At 32.9% G+C, this 19,494-nt stretch overlaps 1 protein-coding gene across 3 annotated transcripts in view; it reads left to right on the top strand.

Moving 5' to 3' along the window:
* The window catches only part of LOC114325709 (putative inorganic phosphate cotransporter), a 70,898-nt gene that overhangs the window by 36,537 nt on the left and 14,867 nt on the right, over positions 1-19,494 (top strand). For all 3 annotated transcript variants that reach the window (XM_050656326.1, XM_050656325.1, XM_050656324.1), the window contains exons 5-8: positions 486-709; positions 4,068-4,217; positions 7,920-8,052; positions 10,982-11,226. In XM_050656326.1, the coding sequence (XP_050512283.1) occupies positions 486-709; positions 4,068-4,217; positions 7,920-8,052; positions 10,982-11,226 (752 nt within the window). The remainder of the gene's footprint in view (positions 1-485; positions 710-4,067; positions 4,218-7,919; positions 8,053-10,981; positions 11,227-19,494) is intronic.

Here is a 19,494-nt window from a genome sequence, read left to right as displayed (position 1 = left end):
CGATGAAATGGACTGGCGATGAACCGGCGGCATCGACATGGCGGCGATCAACCGGCGGCGATGAAACGTCCCATTCCGATAAAAAAAGGACTTCCGGTGAGCAAGTGGTGATTGTGAAAGGCATGTGTGACGAGATTTTATATTTTAACTAGTCTTAGGACATATTATGTTGAAGAAACTGATGAATTTTATGTTATGTAACAGTGCTAATTATTAATTTTTTATTCTCATTAATCTTGTATCAGAAAACAGAACAACTAGGTACAGGTAATATTCCCTTTTGCTTAATTTTTGCTTATGATGTGGTGTTAGCAGAAAACACTAAAAGGATAAAAACTTATGGAGAATAAAATAGTTGCCAAAGCCAGCCCGCTTAGGGATATTGGCAAAGAAAATGATGAAAAATATATATGTTTATGTATATACGAGTACTATGACAAAAAGTTTAAAAGTCCTATATTTTAGTTCGTTATTTTTCATTCTAGCTCGACCAATTGCAACAGTAATGTGTATGCTGTTTTCTGGATACATAGCAGCTAGTTGGTCAGGTTGGCCAATGGTGTTTTATTCTTCTAACATAATTGGATTAGTGTGGTGTCTATCGTTTGCCTTGTTCTCTCATGATACACCAGCTGCACATCCGTCGATTACTACAAAAGAGAGGATATATATTGAGAAATCCTTAGGATCAGTAACCATTGCTCAAAAAGTAAGTGAAACCTTCAAGCCCACTCCGGAAATCGCTTTCAAAAAATTATTAAAAATTGTGTTAAAGAAAATGTATAGACGCCAAGGTGTAAAGGTTTTTATCTCCTCAACACCTTGGCTAGAATTAGAAGAAGTTTTTTTATACAATTATTGCTTAGAGATATGCTAATAATTTTTATTATGTAGCTTCTGTATGACTGAGTAGTTCTGTATGATGAATACTAATATTTTATATGTAATTACGTGGCCAAAGGTTAGGCTTTTTAACATTGTACGTATTTTATAAGTACATAGGAGTTAGCTCGGTGCCTTAACCCCCCAACCTGGAGCCCCAGGGATTTTACATCACAGTATCCTTCTCCTATTCGAGTTGCTTCTACTAGAGCAAGAGAGTCCCACCTACCCCGATATTATACTATCCCTAAAATCAAGGGGTTGCCAGCTCCGCCATCTTCGCCGTACCTAAAAGTATTCTTCGTCGTCTTGGATGCCCTTCTAGACTTCATGCGTGACCCTGGACAAGGGACCCTTAGCAGGTGCTAGCTTCCCTGGTCAAGAAGCTCCTGGAATATGCGGACGGTAGGGATTGATTCACTTTCCCTGACAGGATTATCCAATAGAATTCAAATGACTCCAAAGGAGTTTCTACCCTCTACCCATCAGAGCAGCAGCAGCAGTAGGCAAATCAAGAACAGATCGGATACCAAATGAGAGAATTACGAGAAATGATGGGAGTCATACATACAATACTTGATGACATAAAAACAAAACAACTAGTATGGTACGGCCATGTACAGAGAATACCAGATGACAGGATCCCTAAGCAGATTTTGGCGTGGACACCACAAGGAAGAAGAAAAAGAGGAAGGCCGAGAAGAAGCTGGAGGAACGGAATTGAAAAAAAAAAAATTGAGAAAAAGAACTAGAGAAAGAGAATGCAATGAATGAAAAGAACTCCAGCTATATGGTTAAACATAGAATAATCGCGGTTAGGATTCGAAAGGCGTCGGAAAACTCTGTAAACCGATAGTAGTAGTATTTGGCTACTTAGTCGTACATTACACATCCCCAAAATCTGGAGGAAAGCTAGAGTGGTTGCCCTCTTAAAACCAGGAAAGGATCAGGCAAATACAAGGAGTTTTAGACCTGTTTCTCTTTTGTGCCACCTTTTCAAGGCATTTGAAAGAATGATACTGAACCGGATCGCTGAATCTGTAGACACTAAAATTATTCTAGAACAGGCAGGATTCAGACCCGGTAAGTGCTGCTGCAGTCAAATTCTTAATCTCACCCAACATATAGACGATGGTTTTGAACGGAAAGAAATAACAGGAGTAGAGTTCATAGACCTAACTGCAGCCTATGATACAGTTAACCATCAACAGCTACTCGCAAAGCTCTACGAAACTACAAAGGATTTTCGACTAACAAGGGTAGTGAAATGTCTTCTCCAGAATAGACGCTTCTATGTAACGCTCCATTCCAAGAACAGTCGGTGGAGTGATCAAAAAAATGGGCTCCAACAGAGAAGTGTCCTCACGGCGATTCTATACAACATATTATACACCAACGGCCAACCCATACACCAATAAACAAGGCAATTTATTTACGCTGATGATACAGCTGTGGCAGCTCAGGGAAGAACCTTCAATGAAGTGGAAGTGAAACTGACAGATGCCCTGGGAGACTCAGCTCTATACTTCTTCTTCTTCTTCTTCTTATAATAGGCCTCTTGGCCTATTCCTTACCGATTTTGAGCTTGTATTCGTAGCTGTGATGTTGACTGCCAGCTATTTCGCCACCTTTTAAACGGCCTTCCTATTGGTCTCTTGAAAAAGAGATCAATAGAAATCAATAGATCAAAAAGAGATCAGAAAAAACTATCTGAAACCCAATCCCACAAAAACCCAGGTATGTACTTTCTACCTTCAAAACAAGCATGCCCGAAGGCTACTGGATGTGGAATGGCGTGGTGAGATGCTGGAACACAACGAGACGCCAAAATACCTCGGCGTACGTCTGGATAGAACTATGTCTTACCGATACCAATGTCAAGATGTCAAGAAGAAAGTAAGTGCCAGCAATAATGTCATCCGAAAGCTAACTACTACAAAATGGGGAGCACAACCACACACTCTCCGAACTTCTGCCTTAGCATTATGTTTTTCGACCGCTGAGTTTGGAGCACCAGTATGGGCAAATTCTGCTCACGCAAAGAACGTTCACAAGGCTATAAATGAAACGGTTCGTATAATATCGGGTTGCCTGAAATCGAAACCTATCGAAAAAGTATACCCCATAGCTAGGATTGCTCCACCATCTATCAGGAGGAAAGTCACGTCAAAGGTAGAACGAGAAAAGCAGGAGACGGACCGAAGACACTCCTTATATGACCTCCAAACTCAGCCAAGTAGATTAAGATCTAGGAAAAGCTTTCTGAAAACATCAAGATCCATCCACGAAGCACCAGAGACGCGCCGAATACACGGCGCAAGCGTCAGCTACCGCAACACATTTTCCTCCCTCAGAGGAAATGGCTGCTGGACAAAATTTACCGTATCTGACTTGGAAAGCGCTAAATAGACTAAGAACCGGTGTTTCACGTTGTGCTAGTAACCTGAAAAAATGGGGATACCAGGAGCACGATATCTGCGACTGTGGCGCGGATCAGACCAGCCGGAATCTACTGTCATGCACAGAGATGAGAAAGACCTGCACAGAAGAAGACTTAATTTTAGCAAATGACAGGGTCGTCTGTGTGTCCAACCATTGGAAATATAGAATTTACAGTTGTTGGTGTTCCGGACACGGAAAGTAAGTAAGTATGTGGCTAAAGGTTCTGAATTTAACCATAGCCAAAAAAAAAACAAAAAAAAATATGAAAGTTAAGTTTTAAGGTATTCTTTTTCTCATGATCATCTTTCAGTGCGTCACAGTTTTTCGATTTCTTTCTAACGCATTAAATTGTATCTGACAAAAAAGGCACGTCCGTGATTACAGACATTTACAACATTTATTCTAGTTATTCTAATTGTCGATAGATGGCGCTAAAATAAAAAAAAAATTTAATTAGATAATAATATTAAAAATATAATCTGTATAATTTATAAGACTATACAAATCAAAGAAAATACCATTTTATAAATGCAAGAAACACATTTGATTTGTTTTTATTCCAAATTGAAAATAAAATGTGACAACTGTCAGATTTAACTAAAATGTCATGTTAGAATAAATGTCATAAATGTGTTTTATCACGGACTTACCCTTTTTCCTATCATTTGTTACGCACTGAAAAATGCTCATGAAAAGGACTATAGTACAATATTTTAAAAAGCATCTATTTTTGACATTTTTAGAAGCAGAAAATTCCATGGAAACATATATTAATGTCTGGTCCATTTTGGGCTGTATCTATTGCACAGGCTGGATTTAGTTGGTGCTTTTGGACACTTCAGACACAAACTCCTATGTACATGAAATATGTAATGAAGTTTAACATTGAAAATGTAAGTAGAAGCAATTATTTGATATATTGTTCATATTAATTTATTATTTGATATTATGCTATAATAATATTTTTTTCACTTTCTATCTATTCGACGAATTGCTTAATTTTTAGATCTTGGAAACCTATACCACTTGAACTGCTTCTTGAACTTCTAAGTGCAGCATAGCTTCAGTGGAAATGCGCCATCGAGTTATATTTTGCACTGAGGCCTTTACCTCATTCCAAGACTTTCCTTAAACTCTTATCTCGTCCACGATTGATCTGCTCTAAGTTTGTGCTGGGTTAACTATTTTCCTCTTCACTGGTTTTCCACTCTGAGGCAGTCTTTGCAATACTGGAGCTATTTTTTCAAAGTGTGTGACTGATTCAACAACACTTTCTGGAATTTACATAATTTTCTACACTCTTTTGATCGATCAGGTGTAGCAGATCTTCGTTTCTAATGATGTTAGGCCTGAAAAAATGGACAATTCTTCGCAGATATTTGATAACAAAGACCTGTAGTTTATCTGCAAGGATTTTTGTCACTTTGCAGGATTCACATCCGTAGAGTCATAGCCACCTTTACTTAACAAGCCATGAAGTTGAAACTTGGCAGCATCTATTGGTAGACCGATTAATTCTGACAGTTCTCATTTGTTTTTAAATAATTTTCATTGTATTTACAGAGAAACTGAAATATTTTACAATATTTCGTGCTCCAAATTATAAAGAACATTAAAAGGTATGTTATTAAGATGATTTTAGTTCAATATAATATATTGTTATATAAACTTGCGTGCATATAGAAATCCGTCCACTTAAAAATTTTGTCATTTTTAATGTCTTATATTTCCTAAACTTGTTGGCAGATTTAAGTGATTTTTTTTAATATGTTATAGCCTAAGTCTTTAACAATACCGCTGTAATAATATTGTTGCTAACCAGTTAAATTTTTATGGTGTACCGGGCATTTATAAAATACTGAAATTAAAACCCAACTATAGACTCCGGTTTTCTTAACATTCTGTTTTTTGATTAATTCGCTTATGTTTAACAACTAGATTTGTTATTTATCAACTCAGGGTGTTTCCAAATCAGTGCGACAAACTTTAAGGGGAAAGGAACAAAATGAAAAATTTTGACGCCTGTATTTTAAATGTAATCATTTTTTTCGAATTCTGAGAAAACTAATAAGTATTTTTGAAAAATTTAAACGCAGAATAAAAGATTACTTTATTACCGAGGGCCAAAAGTCCCTTATAATGAATAAAAAGTTTTTTTTTTAATGACATATTTGAAACTAAAAATCACACTAAATTTTCCCAGTTTTTCACCCCTGTAACTTATTAAAATAAACATAGAAGTTTTCAGGGACTTTGGGCCCTTGGTCCTAACGTAATCTTTCACTCTGCGTTTAAATTTTTGAAAAATACTTATTAGTTTTCTTAGAATTCGAAGAAAATGAATCCCGTTTATATTCTTGTTATTGGTTTTTTTTTTTGTATAATAAACGTTACTTACAAGGAATTACTTTTAATATTATTTTGTACAAGCTTTCAATTAATAATATTTTCTTGTTCGATTCAAAAAATACTATAAATTTTACCAGAATTTGTACTTTAAAGTCGTAGTTTCGAAAGCGGTAGTCCGAAAGTCAGACTACGGACGTCATCAATTGCGACGTTGCCTTTTTCTCTTCATGGCTTGTAAAGTAAAGGTGGCTATGGTAGAGTAGAACACACATGATATTTGACTGCAATATTCGGATCTTTACAGAAGAAACAGACCTTGATGATGAAATCGAAATCGAAAAGCCGTCATATGAGGACTTTTTACATGTGATAAGAAATCTAAAACAAAAGAGAGCAGTAGGCCTAGATGAAATCCCAAATGAGCTTATAAAACTAGGCAGAAAAGAACTACAACGGAAAATATACAAAAATATAAGGATTTGTAAAGAAGAAAGAATGCCCGAAGAATGGAAAACTGGATGGATATTTCCGATTCTTAAGGAAGGGGACACCACAAAATATAACAACTATAGAGGAGTAACACTGTTAAACAGCTGCTACAAAATATTGACATCATTAATCAGACAAAAACTCTCAAAACACATTGAAATTAAAATAGGAGACCAGCACGCATTTAGGGAGGGAAGGTCAACAATAGACGTAGTTCTGCAGTTCACATAATTACACACTCAATTGAGAAATGTTACGAACATGATATCGACTTACACATCCTTTTCATAGACTTCAAGCAAGCCTTTGACAACTTAACAAGACCCGTCCTAATAGAAGACATGAAAAACCTAGATATACCAATGAAACTTATAAAGCTTACGAAAATGACAACGAGCGGATCGACTGCAGCAATAATTACAGATAACGGAATCACCAAAAATATAGAAATAGCAAGTGGAGTACGATAAGGCGACTCTTTATCAACGTAACTATTTAATGTCGCTATAGAAGGAACAATAAGAGCTACAGAAATAAAAGGTACGATTATAACATCGACGTCGCAACTTGTGACGTATGCTGACGACCTAGCATTAATTAGCAGAAATCTAAACAGTGTAAAGGAAGAATTTACGAAGTTATGCAAAGAAGCATCCAAAAGAAATAAATCAAAACAAAACAAAGAACCTAATATGCTCAAGAAAAATCCCAGTTAATATGATAAGCTTAAATATTGGTGAATATGAATGTGAAAAGGTAGAACATTATAAATATCTTGGAGTCTCAGTTAATGGAACTAATGATAGAAGTATCGAAATTAATGAAAGAATCCGGGCAGGAAACAGAACCTACTGGAAATACAGTAACTTCCTCAAATATAAGAAGATTACTCAGAACACAAAACTGAAAATTTACAAAGCAGCAATTAGACCAGTAATCTCATATGGTGCTGAAGTAATGTATCTGACACAGAAAGAGGAAGAGAGATTGAGGATCCTAGAAAGGAAAATAATTCGGAGAATAGCAGGACCACTAAGCTTAAGTAATAATGAATTTAGAAAACTCATGAACCACGAAGTAAGAGGACTTCTGAAAGGAGAAGACATCGTCAGATTTATCAAGGCACATAGACTCAGATGGATGGGACATATAGAAAGTAGGAATCCAGAAGCCGTTATTAAGAAAATTTCCAAATGGAGACCTGTATCAGGCAGACCACGAGGAAGACCCAAAACCAGATGGGAGAACTAGATAGTGGAGGACCTTAAGAAGATGGGAGTCAGAGAATGGGTAACCAGAAGCAAAACAGGAACGAATGGAGGAAAGTTGTAGAAGATGCCAAGTCATACATCCAATTGTAAGACGAAAATGTTAATGCGGATTGATTCAGCGCGACAAACAAATCGGAAGAGCCCAAAGAGGGCGGCATTCGCTCCGCTAGGAGTGTAGATGCCATGATGATGATTCGGTTCTTTGTCTTTGTAGTATATTGACCAGACTTCTAAACTGGTTGAATAGCTGAATGCTTGTTGAGCTTTTTGTATCCTGATATAAATGTCGTCTTCTGTGACTCCGCTTTCTGTTGTAACACTGGTTATGATCTCTTAAGAATGAGGATCTTTAAACTAAAGCAGTTTCATCTTCTGTGAAAACTGAAAAGAACGTACAGAGTATATTAACAAAATATTAATTTATTTAAATGAAAGTAGCAATTTAATAATAGGTGGTCAGCTAGCTAATTGTTGAAACTATTTTAGAGTGGAACCCTTTCAGCACTTCCATATCTAGCTCAATGGATTGCATGTTTCATGTTTAGTTTCACCTCAGATTATCTATTGAACAAGAATTTTTGGAGTATAACTACGGCAAGGAAAGTGATGAATTCCATTGGTAAGTAAAAATTTGGTATCTTTAACAGAATTTATGACACTGGGATATTAGCAGCTGATTAGTTAGTCGACATTTGTCACAATACACTCAAAAAAATTTAGTTCGTAATATTGATTAACAGTGATTATTGAATAGTATTTCTTTGTAACAACAATTTAATTTTTTGTTTCAACGAACTTTTAGACATTGGTCAATGTATTTGGTTATTGTCACAATGATTGAATAATAATTGTGAAAATAACTAGAGTACATTAATCAATGACACTCAATTTATTCAGCCAATAAGTTAGTTTCGTATATTTAATAAATAATTTTAATTCTGACAGCAAAACACCTTCTTGATTTCGTAGATTAGATGATAAGCAATTACCTTGGTTTATCGTGACAACGTACAGATTTCATTAAAACAAGGTACAAATGTTGTTAATATAGAGTAATATTTGATTATTCCATAGATATAAACTGATTGTTATGACAACGAATGCATTAATCAATCTACTACTGCGTTTAATAATCACAATCAATGCCTTCGTGGTAACAATAAACGCAGTTGTTGAAACAATAACTGTTTTGCTTGACCATTTGAAATGTAACAGCTTTTCCTTATCGTGATACCTCGAGCTTCTCTGTGTTACCATTGTTTAAAAAAGAATTATTTGTTAAACAATGCTGTTACCTCTGCCAAAGTGCCGAATAATTTCATTTCGTTTCCAAGTGTAGTCCGTACTGGAAGGAAGTTTTCGTGTGTCTATTATTGTATTCATTTTTTTTGAATCCTGAGAAAACGAATCAGTATTTTTGAAAAATTTAAACGCAGAATAAAATATTGCAGTATTATTGAGGGTCTGAAGTTCCTGAGATTTTCTATAATGCTTATTTTAATAAGTCACAGGGGCGAAAAAGAGCAAATTTAGTATGATTTTTAATTTCAAATATACCATTCAAAAGAAACTTTTTGTTTATTCTAAGGGACTTTCAGCCCTCAGTAATAATATAATCGTTTATTCTGCGTTTACATTTTTCAAAAATACTTTTATTAGTTTTTTCAGGATTCCAAAAAATGAATGTGTTTAAAAAGGATTCTATCGAAATTTTGCACCTGCTCTCTCAAAAATGATTAAAGTGTTATAGATGATTAGTCAACTAATATCATACATTGAGCTAATGGATTAAGTAATTATTAATATAAAATACGTTCATAGTAGGAATGAACGAAACTGATTGTAGGAATGAATAGAATTGCTTGTAAGAATAACTATATTTATTGTGGGAATGAACGGAATTAATTGAAAGAATAAACGGAAATAATTGTAGAAACAAACGCAATTGATTGAATGCATGAAGCCGTGTACGTTAGGAGAAATAACACTGTTATTGACACAACGAATAGTCTTCGTCGGTCAATTAACGACGTTGTTGTTTTAATAAATAGTGTTCGTTGACTCGTTGAACAGTGTTCGTAATATCAATAAAGTGTTCATCCATTCAATAAATGTAATACATCGGATCAACTAACGAAAATAATGAATTGATGAACATCGCTTTTTTGTTCCAATAAAACCAAGAATTGGACAAATTTTAAGTATTGCTTTTGTTGCCTGAATTAACATTTTTATTAATATTACGTACCTTTTTCGTTAAGTGTACCAAAGAAACATTGTGCGAATACAAGCAGTGATTATTGGACAATAAGTCTGATGGTTCACGTTTTGAAGGTTTTCCTACGAGTAATATAAGCTTGTTCAATTGAAACATGTCTTTGTTCAGGTTAGCCTTGGAAACAATAATTGTAATCACTCAACTGACGTTTGGAAATGTTAGTTATGTTTGTACACCTTACACTGATCAATTCTTATAATTTTAATTTGACTGTTATTTTATGTAACGTGGCTTCAAAATGGTGTTTGTTGTTAACAATCAGTCCAAAGATAATCAGTGTGCGGTCATACCAATTTCAACCTTCTGAGGACAAGGTCGTGTTAACATGTTTTTTCAATAACGAAGGACCCTTGCTTATGGAGTTTACGGGACGTAGAGTGCATATTAACGAAAACCTGTATAATGAAACTTTAATAAGTTTAATCAGGCAATATGACCACAACGTCCAGAAAAGCTTGTCATTCTTCTGTACGAAAATACTCGGTCTTTTTCCGCCGAATAAGTGAAAAAATCTAGAGCGATTAGAGAAATCTAGAGAATTATTACCAATATTCAATTCAGGTTTAGGAGTGGCTTAGATACAAGGGAAGACTTGTTTGGTATCCAAGTACTAATACAGAGATGTAAAGATATAAATCAAAATGTATACATCTGTCCAATTAATATTGAAAAGGATTTTGACAAGATCCGACATAACAAAATGCTAGGAATATTGAAAACAGCTAGATTGTACGATAAAGATGTACCTACGTATAATTATTACAAATCTTAACATCAAGTGGCAAGAATAAAACTGGAACAAGATCTGTCAGATGATATAGATGTAAAAAGACGAGTAAGATAAGGCTGTATACTATCGCCTATTGTTTTAACTTAAATTCAGAGGAAATATTATGTAAGGAAGCTTTTGGGACAACCGAAATCATCCAAAGCTTTTCCATCATATAATTAGGGAAATCAAACTTAACTTTAATGCAAAATTTTGGCTTATTCCCAACACAAATAGTAAATGTTAATAGCTATTTTACATACAGTAGGAAAAATGAAAGAATACCCATGAACGAACATATAAAACACGCTGTATTTTCCTGTCACCGTGTCATACAAAAAATTGGCTAGCGCAAGTACATGTAATAATTATTATTACATGTACTTGCGCTAGGCAATTTTCTTTGTGACACGGTGACAGGAAAATACAGCGTGTTTTATATGTTCGTTCATGGGTATTCTTTCATTTTTCCGACTGTAGTTTTATTTTAATGTGTTTTAGGTATGTTTATTCCAGCCATAATTCTCATATTTTTCGCAAACACGGGCCCAGAACAATCAACATTAGCTGTAATTTTACTGATATTTGGTGTGGCAATTAACGGTGCTACTTTCTGTGGTTTTATGATAAATCAAGTGGATCTATCCCCAAATTATGCAAGCATTTTGGTTGGGATAAGTAATGGTCCTGGACAAGTCACTGGATTTCTAGCTCCGCTGTTTGTACAGGCTATCGTTAAAGATGAAGTAAGTATTTTATTCAGTAGGTACATACTCCCATTGTGGAGGATAACAAATTATAAAAAAGATAAAAATTATATTTCGCAAATGTATAGAAATATATGAACTATCCAGAGCTTAGTTAAATGCTTTTATAATACTGCTATTTGAAAAGGAAAATGAATATAATTTAGAAAACTATATAGTCTGTAGAGAATTTGGAGTCAAATTGAGTACAAAGAAGAGAAAAAAGATGGTCATCAGCAGGCACCAAAACAGAAGGATGAAGGTAAATATCGACGGAGCAGATCTGGAAAGAGTAACAAGAATAACGTACCTTGGAAGTCAGTGGCGGCTCGTGGCTTTAGGGACAGGGTCGGCAAGGTTTTGTCTCCAAAGGCTTCAATTTCATAGGAGATCTTTGGTTTTTGTTTTTTTTTATTTTTTTTTTGTTTTTGAAGTTATACTTCTTTAGGCGCGATTTCATTGAGGGTGAAATTTGATTAATCTGCGCGCATGCGCACACCGACAGTATGGTATTAGTCGTTATACGGGCTCTGATTGGGTGTTGAAATTATCTGTCAATAATTGTTCAATATGGGGGTTATCAGTAAACAAAAATATTGTATATATTAGTTTTATTGTTGTGAGGACAGAAATAAAATCAAATTTATAATTATAGTGACTTTTTAAATAGTTTTGAAAAGCCGCAGGTACGTAATTCTAAATGTTTCAGTTGTATTCCAATAAAAAATTACCTTCATACCTATCTATTTGGAAAATGTAAAAAAAATAATGTAGTTAGTAGGCAATGCTTTAATTTACATAATCTGATTACGAACAAACGTTCTACAAATCTTCATCTAATGTATCGTTTTCTTACTCTATATTTTGTCATATAAATAAACAGTTGACAAAACATTTGTCAATTTGATTAAATTCATATAAATAAACAAAATGTCAAAAAGTTTATGGTGTAAACGTTTAGTTTGTGTATATTCCCACATGACGTATACGCGAATGTGGTGCAGTGGGAAATCGCTTCGACTTTCGTACGGCGCGATAGACGTGAAGTGGGTTCAAGCCCCAAGCGAGTTGTTATTTTTTTTATAGATTTTATGATTGTAAGTATATTATTATATAATTGTTTTCAGAAAATACGTATTTAATTAAAATTTTTGGCAACAATTATGGTTCGGAAATCATTTGTGGCATTTTTCAATGTGTTTGTGTGTGTTTTATTCTTTTATTTTTTTAATTTTTGGTATTGTTTTAATAAAAATTTTTGGAAAGTAGTAGAGAAACTGTTTAGAAGTATAACTTCTTACGTGCGTACAAAGTACACACATTCTTTTTTTTTCCTATAAATTTAGAAACTCTACCTGTTTATAAATTAACTCTAGTCTATGTTGTTTCGAAGTAGCAAAATGGGTTATAACGTAATTGTAAAATTTATTATTGTTTTGGAGGGATTTTAAAAGTTTTTTTCTATCGACATTTGAGACAAGTTTGACATTCTCTCCTGTTTCATGGTGTTTCGACAATACGTTTTGACTCTTTTGAGACAAGAGAAATCCCGTTCATTTGAGACAGAATTTTCCCACATTTGAGCACAATAATTTATTAATTTCGGGAACAGTTTGTTGTAACTAATGAATTGCAGTATATAAAATTAAACATAGTCTGTAATTTATCCCACCTTCCGAAAATATTTGGATCAGAATATAAAACTGTTAATCCATTTTCTTATTTTATTTGATTAAAAAATGATGGATAATTTTTAATGAACTTGTCTAATAGATATTTTGAAAATTCTTTGGCGTAACTTTTAAATTTTGAATAATCAAAGAGGTCAATGACTTATAACAGTGAGTAAATAATAGTTTTGCTTGGTGCAATTGTTTTAACTTTTGTCCGGAAACCATACAATTCACTGGACATCAAGACAGCCCCGTCAGAAATTTGCCTTACCAATTTATTTTGAAGGTCCGTAAAGTTGGCTTGTCCACTTTTATATAACAATAAAATTTTCATGCCATAATTTAGTGCTCATTTAGTGCTAATTTTGTACCGCAGTCCCGAATTTTGTGCTCTTTATTTATTTAAAAAAGCAGGTGGACAAGCCAGCTTAACGTTAAGCTGGCTTGTCCACTCTTAGTACACAATGAAAAAATAAAATTATTCAGATTCTAAATAGGCTATAATTTAGTGCTCATTTAGTGCTAATTTTGTACCATAAACATTATAATGAAATATTTGTTTAAACAATTTGTTATAAACAAAATTTTAAAAAATTAAAAAATAGAAAATTTTTATGCTAGAATTTAGTGCTCATTTAGTGCTAACAAAATATCCATATCCTGAATTTTGTGCTCTTTATTTATTTAAAAAAGCAGGTGGACAAGCCAGCTTAACGTTAAGCTGGCTTGTCCACTCTTAGTACACAATGAAAAAATAAAATTATTCAGATTCTAAATAGGCTATAATTTAGTGCTCATTTAGTGCTAATTTTGTACCATAAACATTATAATAAAATATTTGTTTAAACAATTTGTTATAAACAAAACTTTTAAAAATTAAAATATCGAAAAATTTTTTATGCAATAATTTAGTGCTAATTTTGTACCATAAAGATTATTATAAAACATTAAAATTTTAAACAGTAATAAAAACGAAAATTTTTAGTAATCCAATTTAGCGCAAATTGTGTGCAAATAACTAAATAAGACATCGTGAGATCAAATTTGGTGCTCTTTATTAATGTAGAAAAGAATTACAGTCTAAATATAAAGGCATGGTGATATAGTTTTAATTGATTTTATTTATACGTTTCTTCAACTTTAATGTATATTAGAAATTCTATGTTGACTTTTTTGTCCACATCTTTGGTTAGAGTTCTTTGTGTTCCTGCATTGAGATCATTAAACTCGGTCCACAGATTATTTCTGCGACAGATTGTTGTGTAGTGTCCCATGGACAGTTTTCCTAATCCATTAGTCGAGGTAAGGTCATTGTTAATGTAACGGATTACTCCTACCAGTAAATAATAATCAGAGGTCCCAAGTACATCGGAAAATTTTATCGGGATGTTATCCAGATGAGTTAATGTCCTGATGTCCGTTAATTGAATTAAGATAATTGGACCTGTAAAGAAATTATTCTAAGTATATGGATTTTCTTTAATTTATGTGTACACGTGAAGAATAAAATACTTTTGTTGATTTTAATCATTTAAAACGTACCACTTGAATCATATTGCACTTCTGATTGTCCTAAGCATCCTCTTCTGCTACAATCTCTGTCAGCTGTTAATGCTTCTTGCATTTCCACTTCGCTTAAAGCTTCCTTAAAGAGTAAGTTATCCAAAAAATAATAATTCGTTTCTCGGGTTCTTTATGTGTACACGTGAAAAATAAAATACTTTTGTTGATTTTAATCATTTAAAACGTACCACTTGAATCATATTGCACTTCTGATTGTCCTAAGCATCCTCTTCTGCTACAATCTCTGTCAGCTGTTAATGCTTCTTGCATTTCCACTTCGCTTAAAGCTTCCTTAAAGAGTAAGTTATCCAAAAAATAATAATTCGTTTCTCGGGTTCTTTGAGGGCAACCATTATTACAGTTTATGACTATTCTGTTAATTGGTAATTTTTCAATTAATTTTAACATCATGTCAAAAGCATTTGTGTTGCAGTCTACGTGTATTACTTTTTGAAGTTCATTATTTGTTTTGTTTAGTGTCTTCTGTATAGCACTTTCATGAAACTCCAGTAAAATTCTGCCTCGTTTTACATAAGATTGTGCAACTCCCATCTTTTTTATATATAGTGCAAGTGCAATAAATGGACAATCCTTTTGTAATGTTTTTAATGCATTTTCGACTTCAGAATGGTCTATTGCTCCAACAATAAACGATTGTACAATTGAATCTATTGCACACGTGTTATAAAATGAATACAATTGTTTTTTAATGTTCACACCCTAGAATAAAAGAAACCGGTATAAAATTTTAAATATTTTAATTATTTTGTTTATCGTAATAAATTCATAATTTGATTGAACTGAGTTCATTTAAATTAAGTAATTATTCACTATTAACTATTTTGCAACACAAAGTAATATTTAATATAAACTGATTAATTTTACCTTTAAATTTAAAGCATTTCCATTCTTCAGAATAGGCACTTTCTGCAAATTATCTTGAAACAGTGAATCAAAAGTAGTTTGGTTTTGATCCAAGTATTTTGATAACTTTGCAGATTTTGTTCTCGATTTTTTAATTGTATTTTTTGATGCCTTAGTGACTTGACCACGCCAATTTTCTTCTTTTCCTAAGTCGATTATTTGTTGTACGTTGTTTACAGCATTGCAGTTGTTGCACAACATTTCACTACTCCCTTTTTTTTTTGTTGTGCACAACTGGATGAACACAATTGGCATATTATTTCTTTGGTATTAATTATTCTTACGTTCTCTTCTTGAATTGTATCTGTAAACATGAGAGAAAATAAAAATAGTTGTAAAATATATAACAAGGTGTAATGAATAAGAAATACCTACTTCATTTAGAAGCTTTTACATACCTTTTACGAATTCTTTATCTTCCTTAATTGAGATTGACTTTGGTTCAGTAGCAATTATTAAATTTCTTTCTGCATCAAGATTTTTCTCCGATTCATTTCCAGATCCTTTAGTAATTTCAACGTTATCTTCTTTGTTTTCCATTGCATCAGTTTTCGCTTGAATTATATTAGAGCGACCAACCAGGTACTCTAAAATCGCATTAACTGCTGCATCTGCTCTCAATTTTTTTTCAAATAAATCTTTTTTTATATTTTTTATTTCGCTTTCTACTGCAGAACTGGAAGCCGGAATTTTACCAAATCCAAATTTTTGTACCCAAATACAAGACCATAACGGGAAGCTTTTAATGTCTTTCTTTAAACGTGCGCAAAATTCTGGCAAATTAAATGGATTGTCATGTATTCCTATTTCTTTTGTTTTCACCATTTCGACTTCTTTTTCAACATTTTCAAACCAATCTGACCAACAATTTATTGGTTTATCTGTTAAGTTTTCACTTTCTTCGTTTGTGTCGTCAAAAATAGATTCATTAGTTGGCCTCATTGATTCCCATTTTTCTGTTACTTCTTCGTCGAAAAGAGCCTCTTCTAAACCATGTGGCTGAACTATATTTTTTAAAAATTGTTTTTGCGTTTCACAACTACTGTCTTCATTTGAATTAATGAGTAATCCATCTGTTTCGCAAGAAGCCACTATTAAAATTGCTTTTAGAATAGTGGTTGCTCTTTCTATAGTTTGACATAATAATAATTGTCCTATAGCAGCTTTATAAAATACTTTAACTTTCTTAGATTTTGTCAAGTCACTCAAAAAATTAACGTACAATTTAATGAAATGAGCAACATCCATTCTAATAAAACATTGAGGGAGGTCAGAAGCATTAACATATTCTTCGACGGTGCGGTACTGAGTGAATGCTGTAATGCTGGCGATTATGAGCGCTTTTCCTCCATCACACGTGAATTATTTAGGTTGAGGGGCACCTAAACGAGTCCACTCGTTAAGGAAGTACATAACTGCATTAGTATTATGTACTGAGCTCAGCATTTGTGCTACACTAAATTGTCCTGCATCGTTGTTAACAACAATCGAATATAAATAAACAGGGCCTGCTTTTGTTCCTCCAATCGTTTCAATGCTATTTGCAATATTTCCTGTCGCATCTAGACAAACGCTTGTAATTTAATTTTTTGGATAATAAAAGTATAATCTTGTTTGATGTGCGGTCCAAAAGTGCACGAAAAAGGGATCATAACCAATGCCACGAATTGCGTTATTCCAGGTAGAAGTTTTCATAATACGTATTGCTTCAAAAAGGTCTGAATGAATGTATTGTGAACGGACATGTCCAGCTTTAGCAACTCTTAAAACAGGTGCACTAGGCATAAAAGGTGGTTCTTGATCGCCTGGTTCCATATTTCCTCTAGCTTGTTCAGTTCGATACATTTCTGTTCCTTTATTAGTCAATTCAATTGCAACTTCCGTCCGAAATGGTTCCCTCAAATAGCGTTTTTTGCATTTGCCAAAGTTTTTTCCTTTCTTGACAACACATTCCATTTGCACATCTTCAAAATAAGTTTCATTATCAAGTGTACAAAGAAGTTTGCTACCACAGCTACAATATCCTAAAAAATTACATTTTTCTAAATTAAATTTTTATATGATTTAAAGTTTAAAAAATAAGATTATAATGTAATAATAATAACGTAAAATAAGTCTTGTACACAAATTTTATAATTAAAATATTGAAAACAGGAACATATTTAGGTATCAATATTATTTTGAAATGTCACTTTTCATACTTAATGAAATACAAATGTGGAGAAATTCGATTTGATAAATTTTTATTCGTATTAAAAATTAGAAGCGTATCATTGAACATTTTGTGGGTTGATAGATAGATTTTTGTGGTTTATTTATTTATTTATTATTTAATCTATTTATCCATAATCTATTAAGTCTATTTATTATGTAATAGGAACTCAAAAATACTTAAATACCTAGGGTAGACCGGGGCAAAGATAATAATCTAATCTAAACTTCTTCACACTTATTTCGAAGATATTTCGATTATTATTTATCGATACAGTCGCTATTCTGGACAAAGGGAATAGCCAGGGCAAAAATAATAATCGAAATATCTTCATAATTTATTACCCCCCTAATACTTATATGTGTACGTCCGCATGAAAAGGGCCCATTTTGTCGATTTCATTTTAGGAGATAATCGTAATTTTCTAAGAGTTTAACTGTTAAACTGTTTTGGTCAGTCAGAGTCAGAGATATAAAATCTCATAGTCCTAATATTACGATTATAACAAATTTGCTATAGATAATTATGTAGGTATTTCGGAACCTTATTTAAAATAAAAACTTATTTGAGGTGTATTTATAGTCTCTAAATCTCATTTGGCATCAATTTCATTTGACTGAAATTTCTTTTGGCTTTTATTTCATTTGGCCGAAATCTCATTTTCCATCAAACTTATTTACCATAAATGACATTTATCATAAATTTAACATGTATAAATTTATGACAAATAAGATTTAGGGAATATTCATGCTCAAAGAGTTAATGAAAGAAATAAACTATTGCATAATTTTAAATTATACTACTAAATTTTTTTGTTGTGTCACTAATTCTAATTTTGATTTTAAGTTATAAAGAATGAAGAAAATGTTAAAAAACTTACCTTGAAGAGTACCATAATTACCATTATCAGTAATTGAATGATTCAGAATATTGAATCCACAGGGTATTTTTGTTCCAGCCCAAATTGCAAACGTAATCCATCGCGAATAATTACGCGATGAATCTAAACGCAATGACTCCCTTTTATAAACTTTGTTTTTTCTTGTTTCGCGTCTTTTATATGTCTTTTGTACTAATAAGGCTTCATATTCTGATTTTTTACCATAAATTATAAAGCTAATTTCGTCACTGTTCGAAAAAAAAACTGTCTTGATCTTTATTAATTACACATTTGCTAATATTTTCATCAATTGTGGGTTCGGTGAATTTCGTTTTCCTTAAATTACATACTCTACTATATAACGTAGTATGCTTTAATTTGCCACCCAGCTCTTCACAGAAGTCAAGCCATACACTATCTTCTTTCCTTTTTAGTTTTTTAAAATCGTCATCATAATAAAGCAGATGCTTCCACTTTTCATAAGCAGTTTCCACTCTAGATGGTGAAATGTTCCTTTTCCTACCAACGTGAGGGATACTCATTTTCACAACTATTTCACTATTAAGGGGGATATTCGATATCTCTTCTAGTTTTGTCAGGAGGCCTTTACAAAAATCGCTAAAATTGCATATACTTTTACATATGTAAGAACCCCCTTAACAAATATCACTCACGTAAATACATAAATCACATTCAATAACAACGCAATTATTAAGTGCCTGTTTAATAAACAAAATATTACAGAAGTGGTCAAGTCAACGTCAAGACGAATACTGACTTCAGGGTGCGGAAATTATTTCGACTTTACAGATTTAAAAAAAAGTCTTTCTTATTATTTAGTAACCCAATCATAAAAGGATTTAAAACATATGTTCCTGTTTGAGCCTTAGTGTCTCCAATTTTTTCTACTGTAGTTAAAAACCATGAGAAAACACTATTGGAGGTATATTTCACGCATAAAAGTCCCTTTCAATACAAAAGGGTTTATGACGTGCCATCTTTAAAGATGTAATATC

Source organism: Diabrotica virgifera, chromosome 7 (assembly GCF_917563875.1).
Source record: "Diabrotica virgifera virgifera chromosome 7, PGI_DIABVI_V3a".
Classification (NCBI taxonomy): Eukaryota; Metazoa; Arthropoda; class Insecta; order Coleoptera; family Chrysomelidae; genus Diabrotica; species Diabrotica virgifera.
This window is presented reverse-complemented; position numbering and strand designations above follow the sequence as displayed.